General features: G+C 41.8%; 1 protein-coding gene across 6 annotated transcripts in view; it reads left to right on the top strand.

The window, feature by feature from the left end:
* The window catches only part of ANOS1 (anosmin 1), a 395,256-nt gene extending 368,827 nt beyond the window's left edge, over nt 1-26,429 (top strand). For 4 of the 6 annotated variants that reach the window (XM_039329748.1, XM_039329750.1, XM_039329747.1 and 1 more), the window contains 3 exons: nt 8,587-8,807; nt 8,959-9,097; nt 23,745-26,429. In XM_039329748.1, the coding sequence (XP_039185682.1) occupies nt 8,587-8,807; nt 8,959-9,097; nt 23,745-23,803 (419 nt within the window). In that variant the 3' untranslated portion in view covers nt 23,804-26,429. The remainder of the gene's footprint in view (nt 1-8,586; nt 8,808-8,958; nt 9,098-23,744) is intronic. The other 2 variants (XM_039329753.1, XM_039329749.1) reach the window with 2 other exon arrangements.
* The last annotated feature ends 372 nt before the right edge of the window (nt 26,430-26,801 follow it).

The following is a 26,801-nucleotide window of genomic DNA, read 5'->3' as shown; positions in this document are numbered from 1 at the left end:
CAGATGGACTGCCCTGGTGGGTAGCCCCTCTCCTAACAATGACTCCTCCAAGCCGGCTCTGTGGCCTTTGTCTATGGGGAGACCTCAACGGGACAGGAGGGGAACTCACCCGCCAGCGAAGCACTCCAGTCAAGGATCCACCGAGGGTAGCAGACGGGTCTTTAATCCGCGGAAGGGTCCTGGAACACCTGCAGGCAAGTATTATAAAAGGGGATACCTGATCCCATTTGGATCGGAAGAGGGGATTGATCACTCCCTAGAAGACAAGACGGTGTCCTTAAGTCTTCAATAGGTAGGATTGTGTGGGTGGTTAAACCATCGCATTTCCTGAAGAGTGACCGTTGGAATGTCTGGCACTCCAGGTCGGTGGTAGTGTGTTAGGGAGAAACCAGACTAAGAAGGGCGTTGGTCAGACGCCGCTTCAGTGTATGTTAGGAAATTTCAAAAAGGGTTTTTCTAGAGATTATGGGGACCCATGACCAAATCCAGCCATGTTAAAAAGATTCTGTGAATCTGAATGGACCACCTTTGGCATAGGGTGGCCCAAAGAGGGATCGGCGAATCCCGAACTCGTGGCATGGGTTCATCAAATTGTGACTGGAAGTGGTCATTGGGACCAATATCCCTATATAGACCAATGGCAGATCAATATTGAAGAAAAGCCTTGATGGTTAGCAAAGTGTCAGATAGAATGTGCTAAAATATATTTGGCAAACCAAAAAGCCAAACCTCAGACAAAAGCTAAGATTTTGAGCCAGGAAGAAAGGGAGGAAGTTGCCAGGCCCCTGCCCTATGTTCCTAGAAGAGAAGAAGGGGGGATATATCAGCAAATTCCACCCCCTCCGGTTGAAAGAAATGAAGTCCACCTTCAACCAGAAGTCGGTGTGAAAAGAAAGATAAAAAAAGAACCGTTCAGAAGAAAGATCAGGACTTGGATAGTGATGACAGCAAAACATTAGTTTCTAGTCAAACTAGAAGTAAAACGAGGGTAAAAACAGAAGAAATGATAGCCCCTCTAAGAGAAGTTTTGGTCCCTGGACCAAACAACACCAATATTCCGATGCTCCAGTATGTTCCCTTTACAACCACTGATCTACTCAATTGGCGTTGGCAATATGGACCATTTTCAGAAAAACCTCAAGTAGTAATAGACCTATTCTCCACCATTATTCAGACGTATAATCCCACATGGGATGATACGCAACAACTTATTTCTACTTTACTGGATATGGAGGGGAGAGAGAAATATAGGTTAGGAAAAATTAAAAGTACTTGCCCGCCAACACCCCAATGGGGGAGCGAATTATCAAGCAAACCGAGATACCGAAGCAGTAGAAGAAAGACCAGACTGGAATGCTAACGATGGACAACACCAAACTTTGTTGCAGAGTTATCAGCTTTTGTGTTTAGAAGCCCTGAGAGAAGCTGCAATTCATCCAGTTAATTATGCTGCAGTAACTAGTATTTGGCAAGATAAAAATGAGTCACCAACCACTTTTCTTAGCCGACTGATAGAAGCTTATAAAGTAAACACAGGTCTTGATATGGAGGTGGCACAAAATTGCCCACTCCTAATTGAAAGATTTATCACCCAAAGTGCCCCAGACATAAAGAAAAAGTTACAACGCACAGAAGGGGCATTAGGGAAGAATATAGCAGAAATCATGGAAATAGCTCAGAAGGTGTTCTATAACCATGAAAAGGAAGAATAACGTAAGTCAGATCAGAAAGAAAAAAGGAAGGTTGAAATGTTAGCAGTGGCCTTGGGGGGAATGCGTATTGGACCCAATCAATGTGCCATCTGTAAACAGGAAGGACACTGGCAAAGGGAGTGCCCCCAGAGGAATGGCCAACCTAAGGGACAATCTCGCCAGTATGGAAGAGGATGAGGAAGAGGACTTAGAGGGACTTTCCAAAGAAGTTGTAAGGGAAGCTTCAGGGGAAGAGGGCATCCAGCCTATCCCAGTCAGATGGAAGAAAGAGAAGAAAACATGATCAGCTTATCCGACATAGAATGGGGAGACTGAAGAGGACCGGGTTCTATGGTCCCACCCCCAGAGCCCATTGTTAAAATACGGGTGGGAGGACAGATTGTCCTAATGTTTGTTGACACGGGAGCCACCAGATCAGTCCTAAATAAATCTATTGGCAAGCCATCAAACCAGACCATCCAAATTCAGGGAGTATCTGGAGAAACTCAATTTCGACCACTCCTGGAACCCCTAACATGCCAAGTGGGACAAGGAATCATTAAACATCAATTTTTATATGTCCCAGACTGTCCAGTCCCATTATTGGGGAGAGACTTGCTAAATAAGTTAAAAGCAACTATTTCCTTTGTCAATGGGAAGCAATTAATTGAAGTGCGCCACCCAGTGGAAGAAATATGGTGCTTGATGATAGTGACAGAAGAAGTAGTAGGTACTAAGTGGCAACAATTTAATGTCCCACTCCTGTGGGCAAAGGATAACCCCCCTGGATTTGCAAAATATGCCACGTCCGTTATGGTGGAACTAAAACCACAAGCATATCCTGTTAGAGTGCCACAACAATATTGTACTTTAGAGGCTGCTATTGCCATTCAAGAATTAATCCAAAAATACTTGATAGCAAAAATCATTAGAAAAATTCAGTCACCCTGGAATACTGCAATTCTACCTGTTCGTAAGCCTGACGGACAGTGGAGACCAGTGCAGGATCTCTGCCCCATTAATAAATTGACCTTAACCCTACACGCGACTGTTCCTAATCCATATATTCTTTTAAGTACAATACCTGCATCCGCTAAATGGTTTTCAGTTGTGGACTTAAAGGATGCATTTTTCACCATACCTTTAGCGAGAATTGTCAGCCGATCTTTGCATTTGAATGGGCTAATCCAAAGACACAAGTTAAGACTCAATATACCTGGACTAGGCTACCACAAGGCTTTAAGAATTCACCTACGTGTTTTGGTCAAGCTTTAGCCCAAGATCTTGCATATTTGAAGTTAGTCAAACAAGAGGACTGTTGTCTTCAATATGTGGATGATGTTCTGATAACTGGACAAAACAGGGAGGATTGCTTTGAAAACACATCCAGACTGCTCCGAATGTTACAAGACTATGGCTACAGAGTGTCCAAAAAGAAAGCACAATTAGTTCAAATGACTCTAATGTATTTAGGCTATGAACTATCAGAAGGACAAAGAACTCTGGGCCCCCAGAGAAAGCAAGCTGTGTTACAGATTCCCATCCCCAAACAAAACAAGAAGTTAGAGCCTTTTTGGGAATTACAGGCTTCTGTAGAATTTGGATTCCTAACTTCGCTCTCACAGCTAAACCATTGTACCAAGTTTTAAGAGGACCAGAAAAGGAACCCCTTTTGTGGCAACAAGAGCAGACCCAAGCAATGAAACACCTTCAACAAGCTACAGCACCGGCTCTAGGACTACCTGATATATCTAGGTCGTTTTCACCTGTTGATGTGAGACAGAATGTGGCTTTAGGGGTCCTTACCCAAAAGCAGGGAAATTGGAATCGCCCAGTTGCTTATCTGTCAAAACAGTTAGATATGACGGCGCAAGGATGGCCAGAATGTTTAAAAATTCTAGCAGCAGTTATGCTGTTACTACAGGAGGCAAATAAGTTAACCTTTTCTGCTCCAGTGGCTGTTTGTACTAGTCATGCCCTGCAGACGATTATTGACAATAAGGGACATTTATGGATTAGCAATCAAAAGATGCATAAGATACAGGCCCTTTTATTAGAAAATCCACAAGTTACACTGCAACAGTGCTCTACTCTCAATCCGGCCACTCTTATGCCAATACCAGATTCAACTATTCCCGTGCATAACTGCATGCAAACAATAGAATTACAATATTCTTGCTGACCTGACCTTACGGACCAACCATTGTATAATCCAGACTTTCAGTGGTTTACTGATAGATCCAGCTTTATGGATCAAGGAATTAGATACTCTGGTTACACAATTGTTTCTCAAACTGCAAATGTAGAATCAGCACAATTACTTAGCCAAGCAAGTGCACACTTTGCAGAATTATATGCCTTAACCCGAGCATTAGAAATAGCTGCAGGAATGATTTTAAATGTATATACGGACAGTAAGTATGCATTTTTGACAATTCATGCACATGCAGCAATCTACAAAGAAAGAGGATATTTGGACTCCACAGGCAAGATCATCCAATATGCAACTTTGATTAAAAGATTTATTAAAGCAGCCCAATTACCGTCTAAAGTTGCAATCATCCATTGCCCTGGACATCAAAAAGACTCAAGCCTTATTACCCAGGGCAATAGGAAGGCAGACAAAGAAGCCAAAAGAGCTGCGTTAGAAGGTCCCCCCCCTCCAATCGGATGTCACCAGGTTCATGCATTTAGACACTTACCTAGAACAACTTGATCCTACATATACGAAAGAGGAAAGCCAAAAGTTGAAGCAGGATGTACAAGCCAAACTGGTTAAAGGCTGGGACACCCTTCCTGATGGACGCATTGCTGTTCCTCTTGCGCTTGCCTGCCCCCTTATTTTTCAGGCCCATAAGCAACATCATTTGGGAAAAACTGCATTATTACAGCAGTTCGAACGATTTTTCTATCTTCCCTTTGCTTCTTTGCTAACGGCACAAGTATGTTCTCAATGTTCCATTTGTGTCCAAACCAATGCATGCCAAGGACTGGTAGTACCGCCTGGTTGACAACCAATCGCTTATTTTCCAATGGACTATGTCATTGTTGATTTTACTGATAAGCCTAGGAGTAAGAAATATGTAGCCCTGTTAGTTATAATCGATACCTATTCAGGGTGGATTGAGGCCTTCCAACTGTAAATAAGAAAGCTATACAGGTTGCCAGAATCTTTCTTAAAGAAATTATTCCTAGATTTGGTTGCCCTTCTAGGATTTCATCAGATAATGGCCCTGAGTTTGTACACCAAATTAACAAGGCCTTAGCCCAGGCATTATGAATTAAATGGAGATTTCATTGTGCTTTTCACCCCCCAATCGGCTGGTAGGGTGGAATGTGCTCATCGCACGATTAAAACCTTTATTACCAAATTTTGTTTGATAACTCATCTCCATTGGCCAGACATTTTGCCTATGGATTTGTATGCAATCAGACTGGCCCCCCGCACTAAATTACAACTTAGCCCTTATGAGCTCATGTTTGGCCATCCCCTTTGTCTATTTAAACCTGACAGTCAGGGCTGGCCGGACTTGGCTCATAAGGGGGGAATAGACCAACAGAAATTGTTACATCAGTTACAGCTTCATAATTTAGCTGTTTCAAATTTGCGCCATTATATGATGGAACAACAACCCCCTCCAGTGGCCACGGCAACACATGGGTTCAAACCAGGAGATAGAGTATGGGTAAAACACTGGAAATCAGATCCCCTGAGCCCAAGATGGAAAGGAGCATATACTGCTGTTATGTGTTCTCCTTTGGCAGTGAAAACCTTGGAGGGAAAGTCCTGGGTCCACTGGAGTAGATTGAAAGCAGCTGCACCTGCCAATCCAGTAACTTACAAGGTGGATAAAACTGACAAACTTTTAGTGGTAAAATTTACAAGAAATACACCCTGTCGAACCCTACCGGCAACGGGTTCTCAACACACAGTGTGAACATCAGAACTTGCTGAGACACTCTGGAAGCTGTCTCTTTATGCACGGTGGAAGACATGAGGATTCTACAGCTCATAATACCTGTTAGTTATTTAATATGGGGAATATACACACACATTCCTACACAAATCAGTGCAATGGCTACACAAGAGGTCATACTGCAGAAACCCTCTAATAGAAAACTAGTACACACAAAGAAAGAACAAAATAAATGGGAAAGACGAAATTAGATGTTTGGGATAGGAATAGATGCCAACGGCTACAACCCAATATCAGAGGTAGAAATCAAAATTATAGCTGCAACCAAAAGATCAGAACAAAAATCATTATTTTGGTCATATTATGAGGAAATGGAGAAACTAAATACTCCTGAAATACCTAGACATGTAGTCAATACCTTTGTTAAGTTAGCTGAAGATATTGCCCATACTTTAGATGTTTCCAACTGTTTTGTGTGTGGTGGAACAAATATGGGAGAAAAATAGCCATGGGAGGCACAAGAGTTAAATTATACCAAGGTACTAGAAATGTCTGAGAATAGTAGTTTAACCTATACAAGCGGGAAAGATGGTGATTGGACTTTCACTTCCAACCTGGTAGGACATGTACTGTATGTTACTCAAGGAACAAAACAGAATCTTGCATAGCAGTAGGTAACCTCCTATGCACAGGGTCTTGGGAAAACAGTAAATGGTGGTCTGGAACCAACGAAACCATTACTATGGATCATTATGCCCTTACTAACATATCTGGGATGCCATATCTAAAAGACCCCACAAATACCAGTCTCCTTTGGCTAGCCCCAGATGGAATGTACTGGATTTGCGGAAAAATGGCATATGGACAACTACCCAAGAACTGGTGTGGATCTTGTGCATTGGGAATAATTCGACCAGGATTTTTCCTGTTACCATTAAAAACTAAGCAAATTCTTGGAGTTCCCATCTATGATGAAGTTGGCAATATAAGACAAAGAAGGGAACTAAGTGCACACACCCAATGCACAGGAGTCACTTGGCAAGAACATGAATGGCCACCTTGCTGCATTATCCTAGTTTATGGTCTGACTACTTGGGCTGAGGATGGAATGTATGGATACTGTGCCCCTATTTATATGCTCAACAAGCTCATTAGGTTACAAGCGGTAGTAGAGTTAATCACTAATGAGACTGTGAAGGGACTAACTGAATTGGCCAAATAAAATGTGAAATCCGGGACATATATTATGCAAAATAGGTTAGCCTTGGACTATCTGTTGGCCAAAGATATGTGGAAAATTCAACCTAACAAACTGTTGCATCGAAATAGATGAAAGTGGAAAAGTGTTGAAGGACATAACGGACAAAATGGTCAAATTAGCTCATGTTCCGGTGCAAACCTGGAAAGGATTTAATTTGGAAGACATATTTTCAGGATGGTGGCCAAAGTTACCAGGCCTACAAACCATCATAATTATAGCAGTATTGTTAATTCTAGGATGTATTTTGATTCCCTGCTTATTCCCCTGTGTTGTAGCAATGATTCGAAGGATCTCAGAAAGTACACCCAATTAACTGCAAAACATGAAGCAATGTTAGCTTTATGGGAATATAAAATGTTGCCCCCTAAAGATCCTGAATCTTAAATAGGAAAACTTCCAAAGGGGGGAATAATGTGGAATAATAAACAATCACTAGAATAATGATGTGTCTGCATAATTACTGGAATAATGCTGTGTTAGTAGTATGTGACTAACCTAATGCACATTGCACTTGGATACAATGTATGTAGCAAACTCTCTCCATTGTATACCCATGAGAAACGAACCTAATGTATTACAATGTGTACTACAATGTGTATTCCTTTGTTCCTGAGAAACGGAAAGTATAAAACTGAAGTCTGAACCCACCCTCGGGGTTCAGAATTGCTAGTTGCTATTGCTTCTGAACCTGCACAATAAATCTCTCTGCTAAAACCCTCTGGAATTTGTAAGAGTCCTTTCGTTTTCCACAAGAACATGACTCAGTTTTGAGACTAAAGCAAAAAGAAATAATACTTAGGAAATGCTGAACAATGGTTTTAGAACAGTTTTGTCTTGGTTAAACAGCAAGAAAAAATTGCCAAAAGCATTTGTCCTTTAGAGAATAGAATGTGGGATTGTTCATTAATAGGGGATTTTATTTCTGTGCAGCTAGCAACCTTGTTCTGGAATAAACGTGCATATGTTTTATATTTTATAGCTAAAATAGTTTATATTTTACACACTATAAAATATATGCATACTTATTCCAGAACAAGATTAATAGCTGTATTGGCCTCAAATATATCAAACATATTTAATTGGCCTCAAATATATCAAACATATTTAATTAGCTTTAAGTGGATCATATGTTATAATTTTGATATTTGATATCCTGATATCTTGGAGTTTGATATCCTAATATCCATACAATGAATTTAGTATCTTCAAATATTAATTGGCTCATATTTATATAAAGGCCTGATATTTTTAAAATTATGAAAGAAGAATATGCTTCCTGTTTAAATTTTATATAAATAAATTATACAGTTTCTGTTGTACCCAACAGAATAGTAATAGTTATGTTTTTTAAAAAACATTTTAGCCATATATAAAACATACAGATAAAGTTGATTTACATAATAATATGTAATCTAATTCATAGAATTAGTAAATGGGTATACATCACTTACAGAACAATATCAAATAATGAAATTAGAATTTGTGGTAATGTTTACTAATTGAAGTGCAATGTATGAAACAAAACTATATTCATGGTAGGTAAAATAAGTGATATAGTGGTGAGCAATTTATTTGAGAGTAAGCATGTCATCCTTACCATATAATAGCAAAGTTTATATGACACGTTGTAGGCTCCCTTAATGTATATCTTTTTAAAATTTACTTAACATTGACAGAGATGCTAATTTCTCTCTTGGTGTTGGTGTTTGTTTTACAGATCCTGTTATCTCAAAAGTATTGGCAAAACCAGAGAATCTTTCTGCTTCTTTCATTGTTCAGGACATTAATATTACAGGCTATTTTTCCTGGAAAATATCAAAAGCAAATCTTCACCAACCAATGACAGGGTTTCAAGTCACTTTGGCAGAAGTCACTACAGAAAGCAGGCAAAACAGCTTACCAAACAACATTATCTCCCAATCACAAATATTGTCAGTAGTAAGTCTGTACCTTTTCTGTGGGGGGGGAGGGGGATAGATAGGAGGGAAGAAGCAAGGAAGAAGCTGAGTTGATTCATCACTTGAACCTGCTGAATGCCTCAAATATATTTCTTCTTTTATTTCAAGTCACTGTTTTCATTTCCTTTTAGGATCACCATATGTTGACAGTATCCAACCTAAGACCATCAACTCTTTACCGTTTAGAGGTTCAAGTGTTAACCACAAGTAGTGAGGGACCAGCTACAATAAAATCATTTCAAACACCCAATTTGCTAATATCAACACAGAGTGAGTGTTGACATGCTACAAGAACTTATTCTGATGCATGCATTGGCATCACTTTCTTATATGAAACATAATACATTCTGATTATTTTTTGACATACTCTTCTCCATCTGACCTAACAGCTCAAACATAGTCTTTGATTTCTTTAGGATAAAAGATGGTTAATAATTAATCCAAAATTAGCACTCAGATTAGTTTGAAACAGCTGCTTAACTTATATGTAGCTCAACTTTGATTTACCTTCTTTACAATCTTTCTCATTAATGGATTAAAGCTTAAATATTTTCAAACAAAGGAAAAATTTGTAAAATCTATCTAGAACAGCATTTATCAACAGGTGCAGTCCAAATCTTTACTTTCATATCTGGCTTTCTTATAATTTCTAGATTTTACATTGAATGTTTATCCTTTGCACTCAAGAATCTCAAAAACTTCCATCTTGGAATGTTTCTAAAATTTTGTATGCTGCTAAACATTAGTCTTGAGAGTTTTTTTTTAAAGCTGTCTGCCATCTTTAAGTAAGTTCTGGACAAAGGAAACAGCAATTTTGAGAGGGCAGTAAGTATTTCAATTTTGCCATGCATGATCAGACAATATTACAGAACCGGCAGTCTCTCCAGAGGAAAGGAGTCTTTGGTAATCCTATTTGGAATTGTGGGAGTTGAACTTTTCTTCACATATACTTTTTTCTATCACTCAGCCATAGCCTTTTTCTTTGATACACTGGCATATATAGAAAGCATATAAAAAGATTTATGGGCAAGTATGAAATTAATTCATAATTATTATAACTATTCATATAATTTATTAAGCATTTGAATTCTGTTCATGAATTCTGATGCTAGTGTGAAATGTCTAATTTTCCAAGTGAAATGATTACTTCTAATTGCTAAATATTACATCTATACAATTAATATCTTGGACTATAATACTCATGTGAGGGTACATGTTAGTTTCATTTGAGGTATGAACCAAATAATTATTAATTCATATTAATAATTAATAGTTCATATTATTAATAGATAGATTATTTCCTTTTATTTATGATAGGCATGATAAAAACAAAGAGATCTAAGGTGGGTAATTCTGAAGAGTTGATATTGGGGAATTGCCAACTAGGCTGGAAGGAGGGTCAAGTGAGGGCCTAGTTTGGAATCATTTGCAGCTGCAAGCGGCATAAGCATGACCCCCTCCAAAATCCATGAAGCCTTATCTAGTTGTTCCCAGGGTAAGGGAAGCAGTCTGGTGAAATTCTTGGGACATAGATGATAAACAATAAAGTTACAGCCTGAGGCTATTTACAAGTGGATCTGGTTGCTTGCATCTGAGTGTTGAAACATATATTCACAATGAGAGAATGTGAGGGGAAGAAAGAAAGGACGATGATACTAAAAACAAGATTTCACTTCACTGATGATCACAAATATTTGGGATGTGCAAGTAGCAATTGCCAGGGCTTTTTTTTTGTCACAGAATGCCCAGAAAAGAGTTCCGGATGCAACCTTGTAGGGTAGGCAAGGCGGGTTGTATGATGTATGTGAATTACAAAAAAAGCACTGGCAATTGCTATCAAATCTTCTGCATGTTTAGACAAGGGTAGCAAGAAAAAATAGCAAGGTTATTCAAGCAAGACTGTAAGCTTAATAGTCTAGGCCACAGGTGTCAAACTCGCCATGTCATATGACGTGTCACGATGTATCGCAACTCTTTTCGCATTACCAGCAATAGGGTGGGCGTGGCTTTGGTATAATGAAACCATGGGCCAGCAGTTTGACACCCTGGTCTAGGCTAAGCCTAATAAACTCAGAATTATGCTCTTTCTCAAGAACTCTCTAAATCAAACAAAAACATCTTCTTGGATCTTTAAGACATCTGTTTATTATATCCTTGTCCAACATGATTGGTCAAGGCTAGCTAGAAGATAACCTGTTGTTGATCTCATGTCAGAACTGGGATGGGTACATCCCTCCTTGGGTTCCCTCCTTGTGTTCCTTGTTCTCTAAGACACTTCCAGTGCCATTAATCCCAGTAATCCTCAGGACTAGCTACAAGATTTTGATGTGGAGGCACCATTTTGCAGTAGTTTTCATCCTTTCTTTATGACCAGTTTCTATAGTTTATATGGTACGAAGACCTAGAGTCTACAGCCCTTCATTTGTGAAGGTTGAGACCCTAATGAATAAGCTTTTTTCTTGTCATATGTTGTCTTAGGGATACTCATAATCTCTTTTGATCTTTATCCCTTTTTGTATTTTTAACTATAAGTCATCCAGACTGGTTGGGTATCAGGCAGCCCATAAATTGTATGTATGAATTTAAAATAATATAAATAAATACAAGAATGACTCTTGAAGAATTGACAGTATGTGAAATGTAAAGATCTGCCTCAACTAGACTTCCCAAGAGAGTAGAACTCTTGAAACAGGCATCATTTCAAAAGGAACTTTTTATTGAGAGTTAGTGATGGCAAGAGAGTAAAGCAAGGTCTGCAGATTTAGTATGTGAAAGAATATGTCCAAATGGCAATTCAAACCTCCTCCCTCCCAATGTCCAACCATCCAGTTGAAATTCAGCCAATCCACAGGTGCCAGGCTGTTATGAGAACAGGGGGATTTAGCACTTCTTTCAAGGACTCTTGGTTTCGTTTCCCAACAGTCTCAGGCTTTGATGTCTGGAAATAAGACAGATGTTTTCAGGTTGCATTTCTCACACCCCAAGGGAGGACACCTTACACAGAACCACGCAAAGCAGCTATTTCTCCCATGCAAGCACCCCTCCCCCAACAGAGTGGCAAGCCCCGAAAATGAATACATAGGCAAAAGCAGGAAGGGAAGGAATAAGGGAATTGAAGGCAAATATAATTGAGGGGCCCTGATATATGCCCCCCCCAATAGAAAGACAAAATAGGAGGGGAAAGCAGAAAACACGAACATTAATTAGGTTTATCTGCATAACGTTTATGAAAGCATTTGAGCAAGCTAAGAGCATTAATATGTTTTTTATAAACCCATTCATTTTGTGAAGTGGGCAAGCCCTTCCAGGCCACTAAGTACTGTGTGGACCCATGATGTTTGCATGAATCTAAAATGTCTTTAATTTCAAAGTGTTGCTCACCCTGTACCATAATGGGTTGAGGGACAGGAGCAGCAGCCGGCTGTAGTTAAGAGGTGATTTCAGGTTTCAACAAACTGCACTGGAAAACTGGGTGGATTTGTCTCAAACTCTTAGGGGCTTCCAGCTCCAATGTGACAGGATTAATGAGGTGTTTAATGGGAAAAGGGACAATGTATTTCAGTCCCAATTTCTTCGATGGTTCTAGTGACCATCTACTAGAAAGGTAAACTCTGTCCCCCACATGAAAAGGTTTAGGCTCTATTGTTTTTTTATCAGTCTGTGCCTTATAAGCCTCTCTGGCTTCATCTAAAGCTTTTCTAACCACAGGTCATATGTTCTGCAGTTGATGAACCCAGTCCTTAAGAGAAGGAATAGCAGGCTCATTGGCAGGCAATTCAGGCATAGGAATGGAACTCTGGCCATTAGCCACTTGAAAAGGAGTGAACCCTGTACTGGAATTCACTGCATTGTTTTAAGCCACTTCAGCAAATGGCAGCAAATTAGTCCAATTGTCCTGTTGATAATTAATAAAACAACGGAAGTATTGTTCTAGAACTGAGTTCATTTGTTCTGTCCCCCCATTCATTTGAGGATGATGACTAGATGACAGTCCCTGATCAGAACCTGACAAGTCCAGAAAAGCTTTCCAGAAGTTAGAGGTGAATTGAAGACTCTTATCTGATATGATGCGTCTTGGGGCACAGTGGAGATGATACATATGCTGCACAAATAATTTAGACAAAGTTTTTGCAGTTGAGATCTTCTGACACAGGATAAAATTGGCTTGTTTGGAGAACAAGTCAATGACAACCGAAATGACAGTATTTCCCGCACTTTTGGATAGCTCCACAATGAAATCCATGGAGATCTCTCTCCAGGGTGCTAAAGGGCTAGCCACCGGCTGCAAGAGGCCAAACATTTTTCCCTGCCTTCATTTAGTAGCAGCACAAATAGGGCAGCTGGCCACATAGTTTTCAATGTCCTTTAAAGATGATCACCAAAATTATCTCTTAAGCAGGTGCAGAATCTTTACAAACCCAAGGTGTCCTGCAATTTTAGAGTTGTGACATGCATGATTCTCAGTCTCTGGTCTGTAGGCACATACAGCTTCTCTCCAACCCAAGCCAAACCATCTTGTATTGAACAGAGATTTTTATGGCTGCGGACCCACTCATCCTTTTCCAGTGCTTTCTTGAACTCCCCAAATACCACATTGTCCAATGGTGGGGTTTTCTTAGATTGCGCCCTTGTGGTGGCCAGAGCTGCTAGTTGTTGTGGGGAAACTAGAGGTTTAATTACCTCTGTTTTTACACTGTTATATTGGGTCATTCTTGACAAAGCATCTGCCAGGAAGTTTTTTCCTTTTGGCAGATAGTGGATGGAGAAGTTAAAACAACGGAAATGCTGGCCCAACGAGCCTGTTTCAGAGAAAGCCTCCTAGGGGTTTTCAAAGCTTCAAGATTCTTATGATCAGACCTGGAAAGGGATTCCACTCCCTTCTAAGAAATGCCTGCAGGTCAAGAGCGCCCACCTAATGGCATAGGCTTCCTTCTCCCAAGCTGCCCATCATTTTTCAGTCTCAGTTAATATTTTAGATGTGTAGGCACAGGGTTATAACTGACCCAGTTGGTTGTTTTGCAGTAACACCACCCCAATTGCCATATTGCTAGCATCTGCCTGAATCACAAACGGCTTTTCCAGGTCCAGGTGTTTTAGCACTGGTTTCACGGAAAAAGTCTTTTAAGTTTCTTGAACGCAGCTTGACATTCAGCCATCCATTTTAATGGCTGGCTAGGCTTCTGTTTACCCCCTTCTTTAGTTTTCAGTAAAGAAGGTAGGGAGCACAATTTAGGCAAAGGAAGGGATGAATTGCCTATAAAAGTTGGCGAACACCAGAAAACTCTGTAGCTGTTTCCAGGTGCGGGGAGGAATTCACTCCATGACAGCTCGCACTTTCTCAGGGTTCATCTCAGTCCCCTTATGGGAAAGTGGTAGCCCAGATAATCAATTCTGTCTTTATGGAATTCACACTTTGAGAGCTTAGCATACATTTTAACAGCACGGAGCTTCTTTATGACTGCCCTAACTAGTTTCACATGTTCAGCTTTCATCTCAGTGTAGATCAAGATATTGTCCAAATACACTAAAACAGGTGTTCATGGAGGAACACATTGATTAGTTGCATGAACACAGTGGGGGCTCCCTGTAGTCCAAAAGGGAGCACCCTGAATTGGAAGCAACCCAGGGGCAGTTGAAAATAGTCTTCCACTTGTCTCCTTAATCCTGATGCAATAGTATGTCTCCCCCAGGTCTAGCTTAGAAAACTTTCCTTTTCACCAGGTGAGCTAGCATGTCCCTCCTCAGAGGCAGGGGGTACACATTTTCCATGGATACTGCATTCAAACATCTATAGTCTACACAGAGGTAAAGAGACCCATCCTTCTTCTCTCTGAATATCACAGGGGCTGCTACCCAGGGTCTGGTGGGCTCGATGAAAGCCGGCTAGGTTCTTGTCAATAAACTTGCATAGTTCATCCAGCTCCCTAGGAGTCATGGAATATAGCTTTGGTTTAGGCAATTTAGCCCCAGGGATGATCTCAATTGTACAGTCCGTAGGTCAGTGAGGGGGAAACTCATCTGACCTCTTTTTACTGAAAACCTCAGCTATATCATGGTATTCTTTTGGAATGCTCTAAAGCTCCTGTTTGCTTAGTGTGGAGGCTAATTCTTGCTTTGGACCTTCCACTCTAATTATGGGCAATTCCAGGGGGAGCTCTCCTCCTTGGGAACCTTAGTCATCCCTCTCTCCAGTCGATTAGAGGGTTCCATTTCTTTAACCAGGCTAGCCCAAGAATGAGGGGCCATTCAATGCTGGGAGCCACATTAAATGCCAAAGTCTCTGAGTGGCTGCCCATGGTTAGCCCCAGGGTGTCATGGTTCCTACAGACAGAGACGAAGAAAGCAGAACTCTGAGTCTTGGAAATTCCTCAACATGTTTATTGATACAAAGTATCGGCATGTCAAAAGGGAAACCAAGTCTGAATAGACACATAACAATCTCCAATACAAAGTTAAGAAATCCCACCCTAAAGCTATGCAAGCTACTATGTTCCCCAATACTTCTTCTTGGCAGGCTTTTCATGAAACTCCCAGCCTGCAGTCCCAGGAGCAGCCGATGACCTTGATTCCAACAGGAGAAAATCTGTTTAGTCTAGCAAAACATCTGGTTAAACTCACCTCCCTCCATGCAATGTGTCAGACAAAAATGAGTAGGGAAAATGGCTGCAGCCATGTTCATTTTCCAAGTTGACAGTCAGCTCCTCTTCAGAAGGAAAGAGTCTCCTGCAGGGGAAACAAAAATCAGGTTAGGTATTCCCTCAAGGCTTGTGAGGGTATTCATCATAAAACTTTTTCATCAATCTATCTGCCTCTACATCTATATATTTCACTCATGTAGCCTCTTTCAAAGTTGACACGGGTTCAGTGACAAAGCTTGCCAGGATGCCCCCTTCTACTGATCCACCGAGTTGGCAGAATGTGATGGGGTCTTTAAGTTTCCTAAGGGAATCCCCATTTTCCTGACTAGGCTGGGCTTATTAGGCACAGCAGTGCAGTTAGGGCCATCCTCCTCCCTGTGCCTGGAATCGACAACTCTATGGGCATAGTTATGGGGTAGATCGGCCCATTTACCAATGGGTTGTCATCATACTCGCTTTCCAATGTCCCCGACTCATCGTCTGGTGGGGTTGGAGCTCTACTCCCTGTCTTTGGGGTTCGGGGGAACTCCACAACCTCGGTGGACTTCAGGGCTGTGTCTTTTGGGGGTTGAGTTGGCTTGTTTGACTTTTCCCCAGAGGGATGATCCGGCTTCCTAGCTGAAATCTTGCTGCAGCATTCCACAGCCCAGTGCCCTTCCCTGCCATACTTGAAACAGGTAGTGGAGTGCGGCTGGTTAGTGGGAGTCTTGCTGCCTCTTCCCTTCTCTCAGGCTGGGTGCATCTCCCCAGCTTTGTGGGATGGTGCAGATTGCGGGTCTGGTCAATTTCCACTTCTTCAGCCAGGACACACCATTCGTACAGTAGGGCAGGTGCTCCGCGGGCAACACACATGTCATAGAAGTTGTTGTTTAACCCATCTTGGAAGCATCTTATTAGGATGTCTTCGGGCCAGTTGAGGCGGCAGGCCAGGTCAGGGAACTTTTCCACATATTCAGCCACTGGTCAACGTCCCTGTTTTATTGTTTTTGTACAGCCCCATGCCTTTTGGTCTGCCAGGCAGTCTTCAAAAATGGTGCCTCAGTGCGGTCATGAACCAGTTGAAGTTTCTGAGTTCAGGAGTGTCACAGTTATACAGGGTTACCATCCATCAGGCTGCAGTTCCTTCCAGGGCTAGGGTGATGACCCTGATCTTGGCTGCATCATTGGGCAGAGACCTCCCATACACTTGTGAGGATGTGGGCCAGGAAGAACCCCAACTGCTTGGGATCCCCATCAAAATTGACTCCCAATGGAACTAACTTTGGCTCGTCTGGGGAAATCCTCTCTCTGGGCTGTTGTGGGGTCCGAGCTCTCTGGGGGGCTGGCTGCTCGCTACTGCACCACTGGAGTGGTCGCTGGCATCTCAGTTGAACCTGTGGCCCCAGCCACGGCCTCAGTCTCCCCTCTTTTGTGCTCAACCTTGGCCAGTCCTTCTTTTTCTGGGCAGCCCAGGGATTTGGCTTTTAAGTCCTCAAAAGCTTCCTTCATGTAAGTCATGGCTCGTTTCAGGATCCCCACCAAATCTGACTGTTTATCTGGTTCTTCATCAGCTCCATCTTTTGGGTTTTCTGCCAACCTCCTCATGTGAAAGTAACTCTTTGGACTCTTTCCTCCCAGTCCTCTTTTTCCCCGAGGTCAAATGACCATCTCGGCCTCAAGGAATCTTCTAGGGCAGCAGCTGTCTCCACCCAGGTGGAGGTGCCTTCTCTGGGAAAGATCTGGATGAGTGGCTCACTGCAGTCCTCAATTCCAGCTTCTCCCATGTCGCTTCCATGCAGAGACATATTTTGTATGACCCTCCTCAGTAGGGCAGATGCCCCTCTGGGTTGGGTACTATTGCAGACCTTGCTTTATGTAACACCTGCCTCAACTAGACGTCCCAAGAAAGTAGAACTCTTGAAAGAGGCATCATTTCAAAAGGAACTTTTTATTGAGAGTTAGAGATGGCAAGAGAGCAAAGCAAGGTCTGCTGATTTAGCTTGCGAAAGAATATGTCAAAATGGCAATTCAAAACTCCTTCCCCCAACCTCCAACCAATCCACAAGTGCCAGACTGTTATGAGAACCAGGGGATTTAGCACCTCTTTCAAGGACTTTCTCAGCTTCATTTCCCAATGGTCCCAGGCTACGTTGTCTGGAAATAAGACAGTGTAAGGACCCACTTAAATCCACATCTTAAGAAAGCAGAACTGTTGGAAACAGTCTCTTCCAACAGGAACTTTTATTAAAAGAAACTGATAGCAGACATGATAGACAGGATCTGAGGGATTCCCTTACAATTCAATGTTTTACAATGTCCCTAAGCAGCCCCCACCCTACCCTGCAGTTCTTCCGGACAATTCAAACTGGCAGATTTCTAGGTATCAACTCCAGGAGAGATAACATCAGTCTGGCTCCATTGGCACGATCATTCAACATCTCCTCACACAGATCCCAGATGCTGCATCTTTCCCCCCCTCTTTCTCTCACTGGCCGGTAAAGGAGGAGAAGTTCAGAGGCCGGCAAAGGATGAAAGGCAAATGGCTACATTGTTATGGTTAGGAGATCCAAAGCAAATCAACAAAAGGTTACTTTGTAGTGAATAGAGGAAGTGAAAGTAATAAAAACAATCCCATACATACCCCCCCTTAGTAGTATGATAGAATCCAGGGGAGAGTAAGAATTGGTTTTATATCAGAGAAGATAGATTGAAATGAAATATAACTGGATTCTAACATCCTGCCCCCCTTAAAAATAAGATAGATCCACCTATGAAGTTAGGATACTCTGTATGCTTTGGGGTTCTGACATGACGTTTATGGACAAACTCGTTTTGTGTGGCGGGGAGGTGTTTCCATGCTAATAGGTATTGAGTTGTCCCATGATATCTCCTAGAGTCTAGGTTTCCTTTATTTCGAAGTGTTGTTCTCCCTCCACCATGATTGGAGGGGGGGGATTTTTGGCCATAAGGGTGACTGTTGTTTTCTTTTCAGCAAACTGCAGTGAAAAATTGGGTGTATTTGCCTGAAATTTTGGGGTAATTCTAATTCTACCGGGTTTATGATTTTTTTAATTGGAAAAGGTCCTATATATTTTGGTCCAAGTTTTTACAGGGTTGTAGGGATTTTAGGTATTTTGTAGACAAATATACCATTTCTCCTATAATGAATGGTGTGGGTTCAACTCTTTTTTTATCTGCTTGTGCTTTGTATGCTTGCCTAGCTTCATCTAGGGCTTTTCTAACTATTGTCCAGGTTTTTTGTAATTTTTCTATCCATTCTTTCAATGATGGGATTACTGGTTCATTTGGAATTAGTTCTGGCATAGGGTTGAAACTTTGACTGGTAGCTATTTGAAAAGGAGTGTAACCTGTGCTGGAGTGGACTGCATTATTGTAGGCAACTTCTGCAAAAGGGAGTAGGTCCGTCCAATCCAACTGCTGGAAATTAATAAAGCATCTTAAATATTGTTCAAGTACTGAGTTAGATTTCTCTGATTGATCGTTCCCCTGAGGATGATGACTAGATGTCAGTCCCTGAGTGGTCTCTAAAAGGGATAAAAATTCCTTCCAAAATGCAGGCATAAATTGCACTCCCCTATCAGATATGATGCATTGGGTTGCCCCATGCAATCTGTAAATATGCTGCATGAAAAGTTTTGCTAAGGCTTTTGCAGTGGGAATCAATGACAATGGTCATTGACCTGTTTGGAAAACAAGTCAATGACCGTTCCGATGACAGTATTCCCATTGCTTTCTGGTAATTCCACTATAAAATCCATGGCTATTTCCCTCCAGGGGGCTGAGGGATTTGCCACTGTTTGTAATAGTCCGGGCGATTTCCCTTGCAACCTCTTTGCGCACATTGGGCAGCTGGCCACGTAACTTTCTATGTCCTTTTTCATGGATGGCCATCAAAATTGCCTTTTAATTAAGTGTAATGTTTTTACAAATCCAAAATGCCCTGCTGATTTTGTGTTCTTTCCCTCTGGCAAGTGCTTGAGCATAAAGTTGAATTGGTGAAAATGTTGGGACCAGCGAGCTTGCTTGGGGTTGAGCTTCCTAGGTGTTTTCAAGGCTTCCAGGTTTTTGTGGTCTATCCACACCTGAAAAGGGATCTTATTCCCTTCAAGGAATTGGCGCCATGTAAGTAATGACCAACATATCCCATATGCCTCTTTCTCCCACATGGGCCAGCGCTGTTCTGTTTCGGTGAGTTTCTTGGATGTATACGCGCAGGGTTGCAATACCCCTTCATTGTTTTCTTGTAATAGTACAGCCCCCACTGCCACATCACGTGCATCTGCCCATATTATGAAGGGCTTATGTCTGGATGCCTCAGTACTGGTTCGGCAGAAAAAAGTCTCTATAACCTCTCAAATGCCGCTTCACATTCCATTGTCCATTTTAGTGGCTTCACATTCCATTTTTTCACTGAGGATTCTCCCTTGTTTTTAGTAAGTTTCTGAGGGACAGGGGTATCTGGGCAAATGAGGGAATGAATTGGCGATAAAAGTTTGCAAAGCCCAGGAAACTTTGCAGATGCTTTCTTGTGTGAGGTGGTGCCCATTCTAATACTGCTCTGACCTTCCCTGGGTCCATTTCAATGCCCTGTGGGGATATGTGATAACCCAGGTAGTCTATTCTTTCTTGATGGAATTTGTATTTTGATAATTTGGCATATAGGTGGGCAGCTCGCAGTTTCTTTAAAATCGCTCTGACTAGGTTGACATGTTCCTGTTTGGATTTGGTGAAGATAAGGATGTCGTCTAAATAAACCAGGACTCCCTTAAATAGGCATTCCCTTAGTACCTCATTGATTAATTGCATAAATACTGCGGACCCCCTTGTAATCCAAATGGCAAAACGTTGAATTGGTAGCACCCCATTGGGCAATTAAATGCGGTCTTCCATTCATCCCCTTCCTTAATTCTCATGCGATAGTATGCTTCCCTTAGATCTAGTTTAGTAAAAAAATTTCCTTTTGAGAGGAGTGATAACATGTCCTTCATGAGGGGTAGGGGGTATAGGTTGCTTTCACTGATTGTATTTAGGAGCCTGTGATCCATGCATAAGCATAAAGAGCCGTCCTTCTTCTCTCTAAAGAGGACTGGAGCAGCCACTTTAGACTTGGCAGATTCAATGAACCCCTTTCTAGGTTTTTCTTTATGAATCTTTCCATTTCTTCCTTCTCTTGGCTCATGGAGTATAGTCTGGGCTTCGGGAGTTTTGCCCTGAGCTTGAATTCTATGGCACAGTCCATGGGCCAGTGGGGGGGGAGCTTATCTGCCCTCCCCTCACTGAAAATTTCAGCAAGATCTCTGTATTCCTCATTTATTTTGGGCAGCTCCTTTTCTTCTCCCATGGATACTTTCTCTGTTCTTAATTTTGGTAGATCCCCTTGGGGTTTTAAGTCCATAGGGTCCCCCTTCGGGAAATTGATTTCTGCCATCCTCCAATTTACCCAGGGGTTCCATTTTTAACCATTCCAGCCCTAGGGTCATCGGGCATTCCATGCCTGGGGTCACTATGAACGTTATGTCTTCCTCATGGTTTCCCAGGGATAGGTGGACTGGTAAAGTGGCTAGGGTAGCTGGCACCCCCCCTGCTATGGACCCATCTAACTGGCCAAATGAAATTGGTTGTTCTAGCCTCCTCACTGGAATGCCCAGATTCCCCACTAGCGTTGGTCTAATGAGGCAGCGGGTGAAGCCAGAGCCTATTAAGGCTTTCACCTTGACAGCTTCAGACATGGAGGAAATTAATATAGTCACTGTCTTGAGGATCGGTGTGATGGATCCACTTACCAGGGGTTCGCCCTCTGGGCTGTCATCTGAGGCATACATTGGGCCTGCAGTGTAGGCTGGAGTCCCTTCCCCACATTGGGCAGAGGTTGAGGATTCCACAGCCTCTATCACTCTCATGGCAGGTTCTTTTGGCTTAGCTGGGGACTTCCCAGATTTACTAACCAGTGATCTGTCTGGGTTATGCTGGGGGGCTTTCAAGCGGCATTCTACAGCCCGATGCCCCTCTCTCCCACATTTGAAACAGCCCATTGGATTCTTGCCATAGCTGGTGGCTTCGCTGGCTCACGCATCAGCTCAGGAGGCAAGCGGCCCCATGGTTTTCCTCGGCGGTGCCTCTTCAGTAGGTCGATCTCTGCTTCCTCTGCCAGGACATAGCACTCGTCGAGTTGTTGTGGCTCCCCCTGGGGCAGGCAAGCATTATTCAGGTCATAATTTAGGCTGTCTTTGAAATGGCTAAGGAGGATGTCTTCCAGCCAGTTCAGCTTGCTGGCAATGGCCCGGAATTCTTGCGTATATTTGGCTACCGGCATCTGCCTTGCCTCACCGTTTTGATTCTTTTGTGGGCTTTGCAATCAGCCAGGGGGTCCTCAAATCACCTTCTCAAGAGAGGACATGAAATGGTTGAAGTTTTTGAGCTCTTGGGCATCGGAATCGTGTAAATTCACCACCCAATCTGCAGCCGCTCTGTCCAGGTCGGATTGCATGATACGGATATGGGCTTTGTTGCTAGGGATGTGGCACCCATATTCCTCCATGTAGCTTAGGACTTGGGTTAGGAAAAACCCCAAGCGTGTCGGCCCCCCCTTGAATTTCGCATCCAGTTGTGGGAGTCTTTGAATGGATCATGGCCTTCGCCATTGGTGGTATTGTCTTCCATCCAAATCGCCATCTGCTGGTTGGCGGGGGTTGGGGGCTGCTGAAGTGGTCGTTACCGGATCAGCAGACTGGGACTGCAGGTTCCAATTCTCCCTCAGTGTCCCTCCAGCTGCAGCTCCAGGTACTGGTATGGTCGCGGGGCTCAGAATTCTTCTTCCCTAGGGAGCCAAGGGTTCATTTTATCAGGTTGATAACTTTCTCTAGGATCCAGTTTGAGTGCTGTGCCCAACTTCCTTCCTCTTCGTTCACGTGCAGGGATTTCTCCATCTCCTAATTCCATTCTGGTTGGTTGGCTCCCCATCTCAGGGTCACCTTTCTCTATCTCTTTTCCCACTTGTCTTTCGTTCCAACGCCCATTGACCACCAAGGTTTGTGGTTACGCATCTCCACCACCTCTTCTCCTAAGGAGTACGACATTTCAGTTCCCAACAGCTGGCAGGTTTTCGGTAGGGGAAAAGGCTCCCTCTCCGTGGGGGTTTCTCCCTTCCCTGCCTCGTCGTCTGACATTTTATTTTTTGCAAAGTCTCGTGGTAATATTCTCCCTTCCAGGTTGACTATTACTGCAGATCCTGTCTAATGTAAGGACCCACTTCAATCCATGTCTTAAGAAAGCAGAACTCTTGGAAACGGTCTCTTCCAACAGGAACTTTTATTAAAAGAAACTAATAGCAGGCATGATAGACAGGATCTGAGGGATTCCCTTACAATTTGATGTTTTAAAATGTCCCTAACTAGCCCCACCCAATCTGCAGTTCTTCCAGACGATTCAAAATGGCAGATTTCTAGGTGTCAACTCCAGGAGAGATAACATCAATCCGGCTCCGTTGGCATGATCATTCAACATCTCCTCACATAGATCCCAGATGCTGCATCATCTCCCCCCCCCCTTTTTCTCTCGTTGGCCGGTAAAGGAGGAGAAGTTCAGAGGAGCATAGGATGAAAGGCAAATGGCTACATTGTTATGGTTAGGAAATCCGAAGCAAATCAACAAAAGGTTACTTGGTAGTAAATAGAGGAAGTGAAAGTAATAAAAAACCCATGCATACCCCCTCCCTCTTAGTAGTATGACAGAATCCAGGAGAGAGTAAGAATTGGTTTTATATCAGAGAAGATAGATAGAAATGAAATATAACTGGATTCTGACAGACAGATGTTTTCAGATCGCATTCCTCATACCCCGAAGGAGGGCACTTCACATAGAATAAAGCAAAGCAACTATTTCCCCAATGCAAACACCCTTCCCCCAATAGAATGGCAGGACCCGAAAATGAATACACAGGCAAAAGCAGAAAAGGAAGAAATAAGGGAATTGAAGACAAATATAATTGATCCCTGATCAGTCAGAAACCAGTGCTCTAACTGTATTATTATCCAGGTTTCTTCAGTCATTCTGAGAATTTTGTCTCAGATTTATAGGGAATAGGCAAGGAACACTGGAGTCAAACAAAAGATTTAGTTGATTTGCTTTTGAAGTTAATAGAAGTCACAGGACTACAGAATAATATTGTTTTGGTCAGAAAAATAACAATGTACTGTTGTGGGACAAATCTGCAGGGATTTAAGGATTTCCAACAACTAGTAATTATGAACTAGGGTTATAGTATTTTTTTTTCTTTTTAGGACCTCATCAGAAGCAGCACCATCCATGTCACTACAAACCACTCCCTGAAAAATACTAAGTTGCCACAAATTATTAACCAGTTGGAAAACAATGCAAAGAAGTTCTTGAAAGACCAGAAAAATCCATCTTTATTGAATTGTGGAATAAGCTACTGTTTTAATTAATGTTTACCAAGTATGAGATGTATATAAATCTATATGGAATGAATGAAGAAAGCATGTTTGTACTAATTTTGGTATATAGTACAGTATATAATGTGAGGATCAGCTGTATTCTTATTATCAGAACAATCAATATCTATGGAAATGTAAATATTTTCATATATATAATTATAGCAATTACCTGTTACTGTAGCATATGCTACACGACACCCTGCTTTATCACTTCTTATTAATATCTTTACATAGCTTTTTAAACAGATGTAAACCATGCATTTAAACCTAAGTTATCTGTGGCTGATACAGAAAAAAACATAACAATCCCTGTCCATTTCATGATACATAGTCACATGATCTAATAATATCTATTTAGTAACCGAGTAGAATTTCAATATTCTACCTAATTTGCTTTCAGAAATCCCATTAAATGGAGAAAGATTCCTGTCCATTTGAGGAAGAAACATTATCTTGTACCCATGAAGTAAACATGAGAGTTTAAGTGGAGATTGTTTTTCCCAAGTTATGAAGAACAATAATCAAACTGTTGTTTTTTTCAGACTGGGAACTGAAACCAGATGAAGTACTTAAATTAACACTACAACACTAATTGAAATGTAAATAACGTCTGTCTCATGGCTAGATGCTACTAATATCATCGAATACATCACAAAATGGATGAATATAAGCTAGGGTTGAGGTTAAGTTTTTTGAACTAGACTTTTATTTTAGAAGTAGTTTGTCATGTGAGGTCTAGGGTCTTTTACATCTGGGAGCTATAAGTTATTCCATGACATTTTGAAACATAGGAAGCCAAAACAGTTTTCCAGTATTTCTTCTGGACTTCTTTCTCATTACCACTTCCCATTCTCATTACAGGAATTGCCTCATGCTAGTTCCTGGGAGTCTCCCTTCTACCATCATCTGTTGCCACCCTCTTGGTATCTCACAGTCACACTTTATTTATGCAGATAATGGCCTACTATAGGATTGTGGTGATGGTGATGGTGGTGGAAATAAATGCAAGTGAGGGAAGATGGAGGGAAGAATAGCAGAAAAGGTTTTTGTACACTACCACAAGATAGCAGAAAGGAATTGCAGCTGGCAAAATGTAAATTCTATAGAAGAAGCAATTGATACTGCAAAGTTATGTCAGAAAGGAAGAGAATCTAGACATTTTATAGTTACCCTTTTCAGTATGTGACCACCAATAAAGATATTTCTCTGCATATTTCTCTGCATCCAACAATATGGATGTCCCACTCAGAAGGAGCTTGTTTTTCATTTCACTATAGGAATATCTTTGCGCAAATAGAAGGATGTTTATCTGATTACTCAGGAAAACTGAATCCTCATACAGGGAGAAGATTGTAGGGCACGTGTTGACCAAGTCATGATGTCAGAATTATTTTATTAAATACTAAAATATTGACAACATCAATTGAATTAAGCTAAATCTGAAAATTTCCTGCATCTCTACTTTAAACAAAACTTTATTGAATTAAACAATGAAGTATAGGGAACTTCATGGAGAACTTTATTAACTAAGTATTTACCACATGTTTTTAGATTTAATTTTCTTTCCTCTTGTTCATTAGAAAAAAAATTAGCATCCTGTATTCTTAGAGAAACATTATCCCTCCAGTACATGCTTTGATTTATATCAAGTTAAAGGAAAAACAATGCTGTTCATAGTCACTGGAGCAGAAAATTAAAGGGTAGTCACAGTTTTTTGCATACATGTTTAATCAATCATAATACATATGATTTTTTATTTTCATAAATAAAATTAAGAATATCCTGCTTTCTTAAAGAAAAAAAAGAGGCCAAATAAATGTTTTTGAAGAGCACACAGGAAAGCAAAGAAAACAATGACTTTGAATTATTTCAGAAAATTTATGGTTCTTGTGAGCATATGTGTCAACTAAAACTGAATAAGGAAAACGAAGAATTTCCAAGCCTTGGAGTTCTGCTTTATTTGTCTCTGTCTGTTGGAACCTTGACATTATGTTTGATAGCTTGAATATGCAGATACAATTAGAGAAGATTTGGACATATTCATTACTTGCTACAATATCTGTAAAGACTTGCATGCATAAAATATGCTTAAGAGTCTATATACAATATGGACTGGTTTCCGTTTAGATCAGACATGTCAAACACAAGGCCCGGGGGCCAGATGGGGCCCGCAAAGTGGTTTCATGTGGCCTGCGAAGCCATCCTGGAAGGGAACGGCCCCTGCTGCCTTGGCCCTGGCCTAGGCTGGCCAGGAGCCAATGTACAATTTTGTGGTGGCCATCTATGCTGAAACAAATTCAGTCTTAGCTCCACAAGGCCGTCTAGAAACAGCGAGGAACCAGCCCCTGCTGTGTCAGTTCCGCTCTCTGGATACATGCTGGAGAGTTGTCACCCTTTGTGAGGAATGAAGAAATGGACCATGCCTTGGCGCTTGTCCTGGTCTCACCCCCTTCTGCCAGAGACCCTCAAATCTGTCCCAATCTTGCCCAGGCCCGCACAGGCACCCTTGATGCAAACGATGTAGAGCTGCCATGCCCACCCAGTAGGCCACACCCACTCCATCCATGCCTACCCAGTAGGCCACACACCCCCACCCCAAGGGCAACCGCAATGCTGATGCGGTCCTCAATGCAATTGAGTTTGACACCCCTGGTTTAGATAATGGCAACAAATAATGAAAAGACATTTAAAAAAAGATTCAAGTTATCAAGAAATAGTCTATGTCAGTGGTTCTCAACCTATGGGTCGTGACCCCATTTGGGGTCGATCGACCATTTCACGGGGGTCACCAAGCAAGGCTGTCTGCCATTTTTTTCCCCTTTTCCGGCGGGTGCCTTACCTCTCTTGGGCTGGGCCAGCTGGTGGCCCAGCCAGTGGTCGGAC

Source organism: Crotalus tigris, unplaced genomic scaffold, assembly GCF_016545835.1.
Source record: "Crotalus tigris isolate CLP2741 ecotype Arizona unplaced genomic scaffold, ASM1654583v1 scf7180000024415.1033897, whole genome shotgun sequence".
In the NCBI taxonomy this organism is placed as follows: Eukaryota; Metazoa; Chordata; class Lepidosauria; order Squamata; family Viperidae; genus Crotalus; species Crotalus tigris.
The sequence above is the reverse complement of the archived record's forward strand: the minus strand, read 5'-3'. Positions and strand labels throughout refer to the sequence as shown.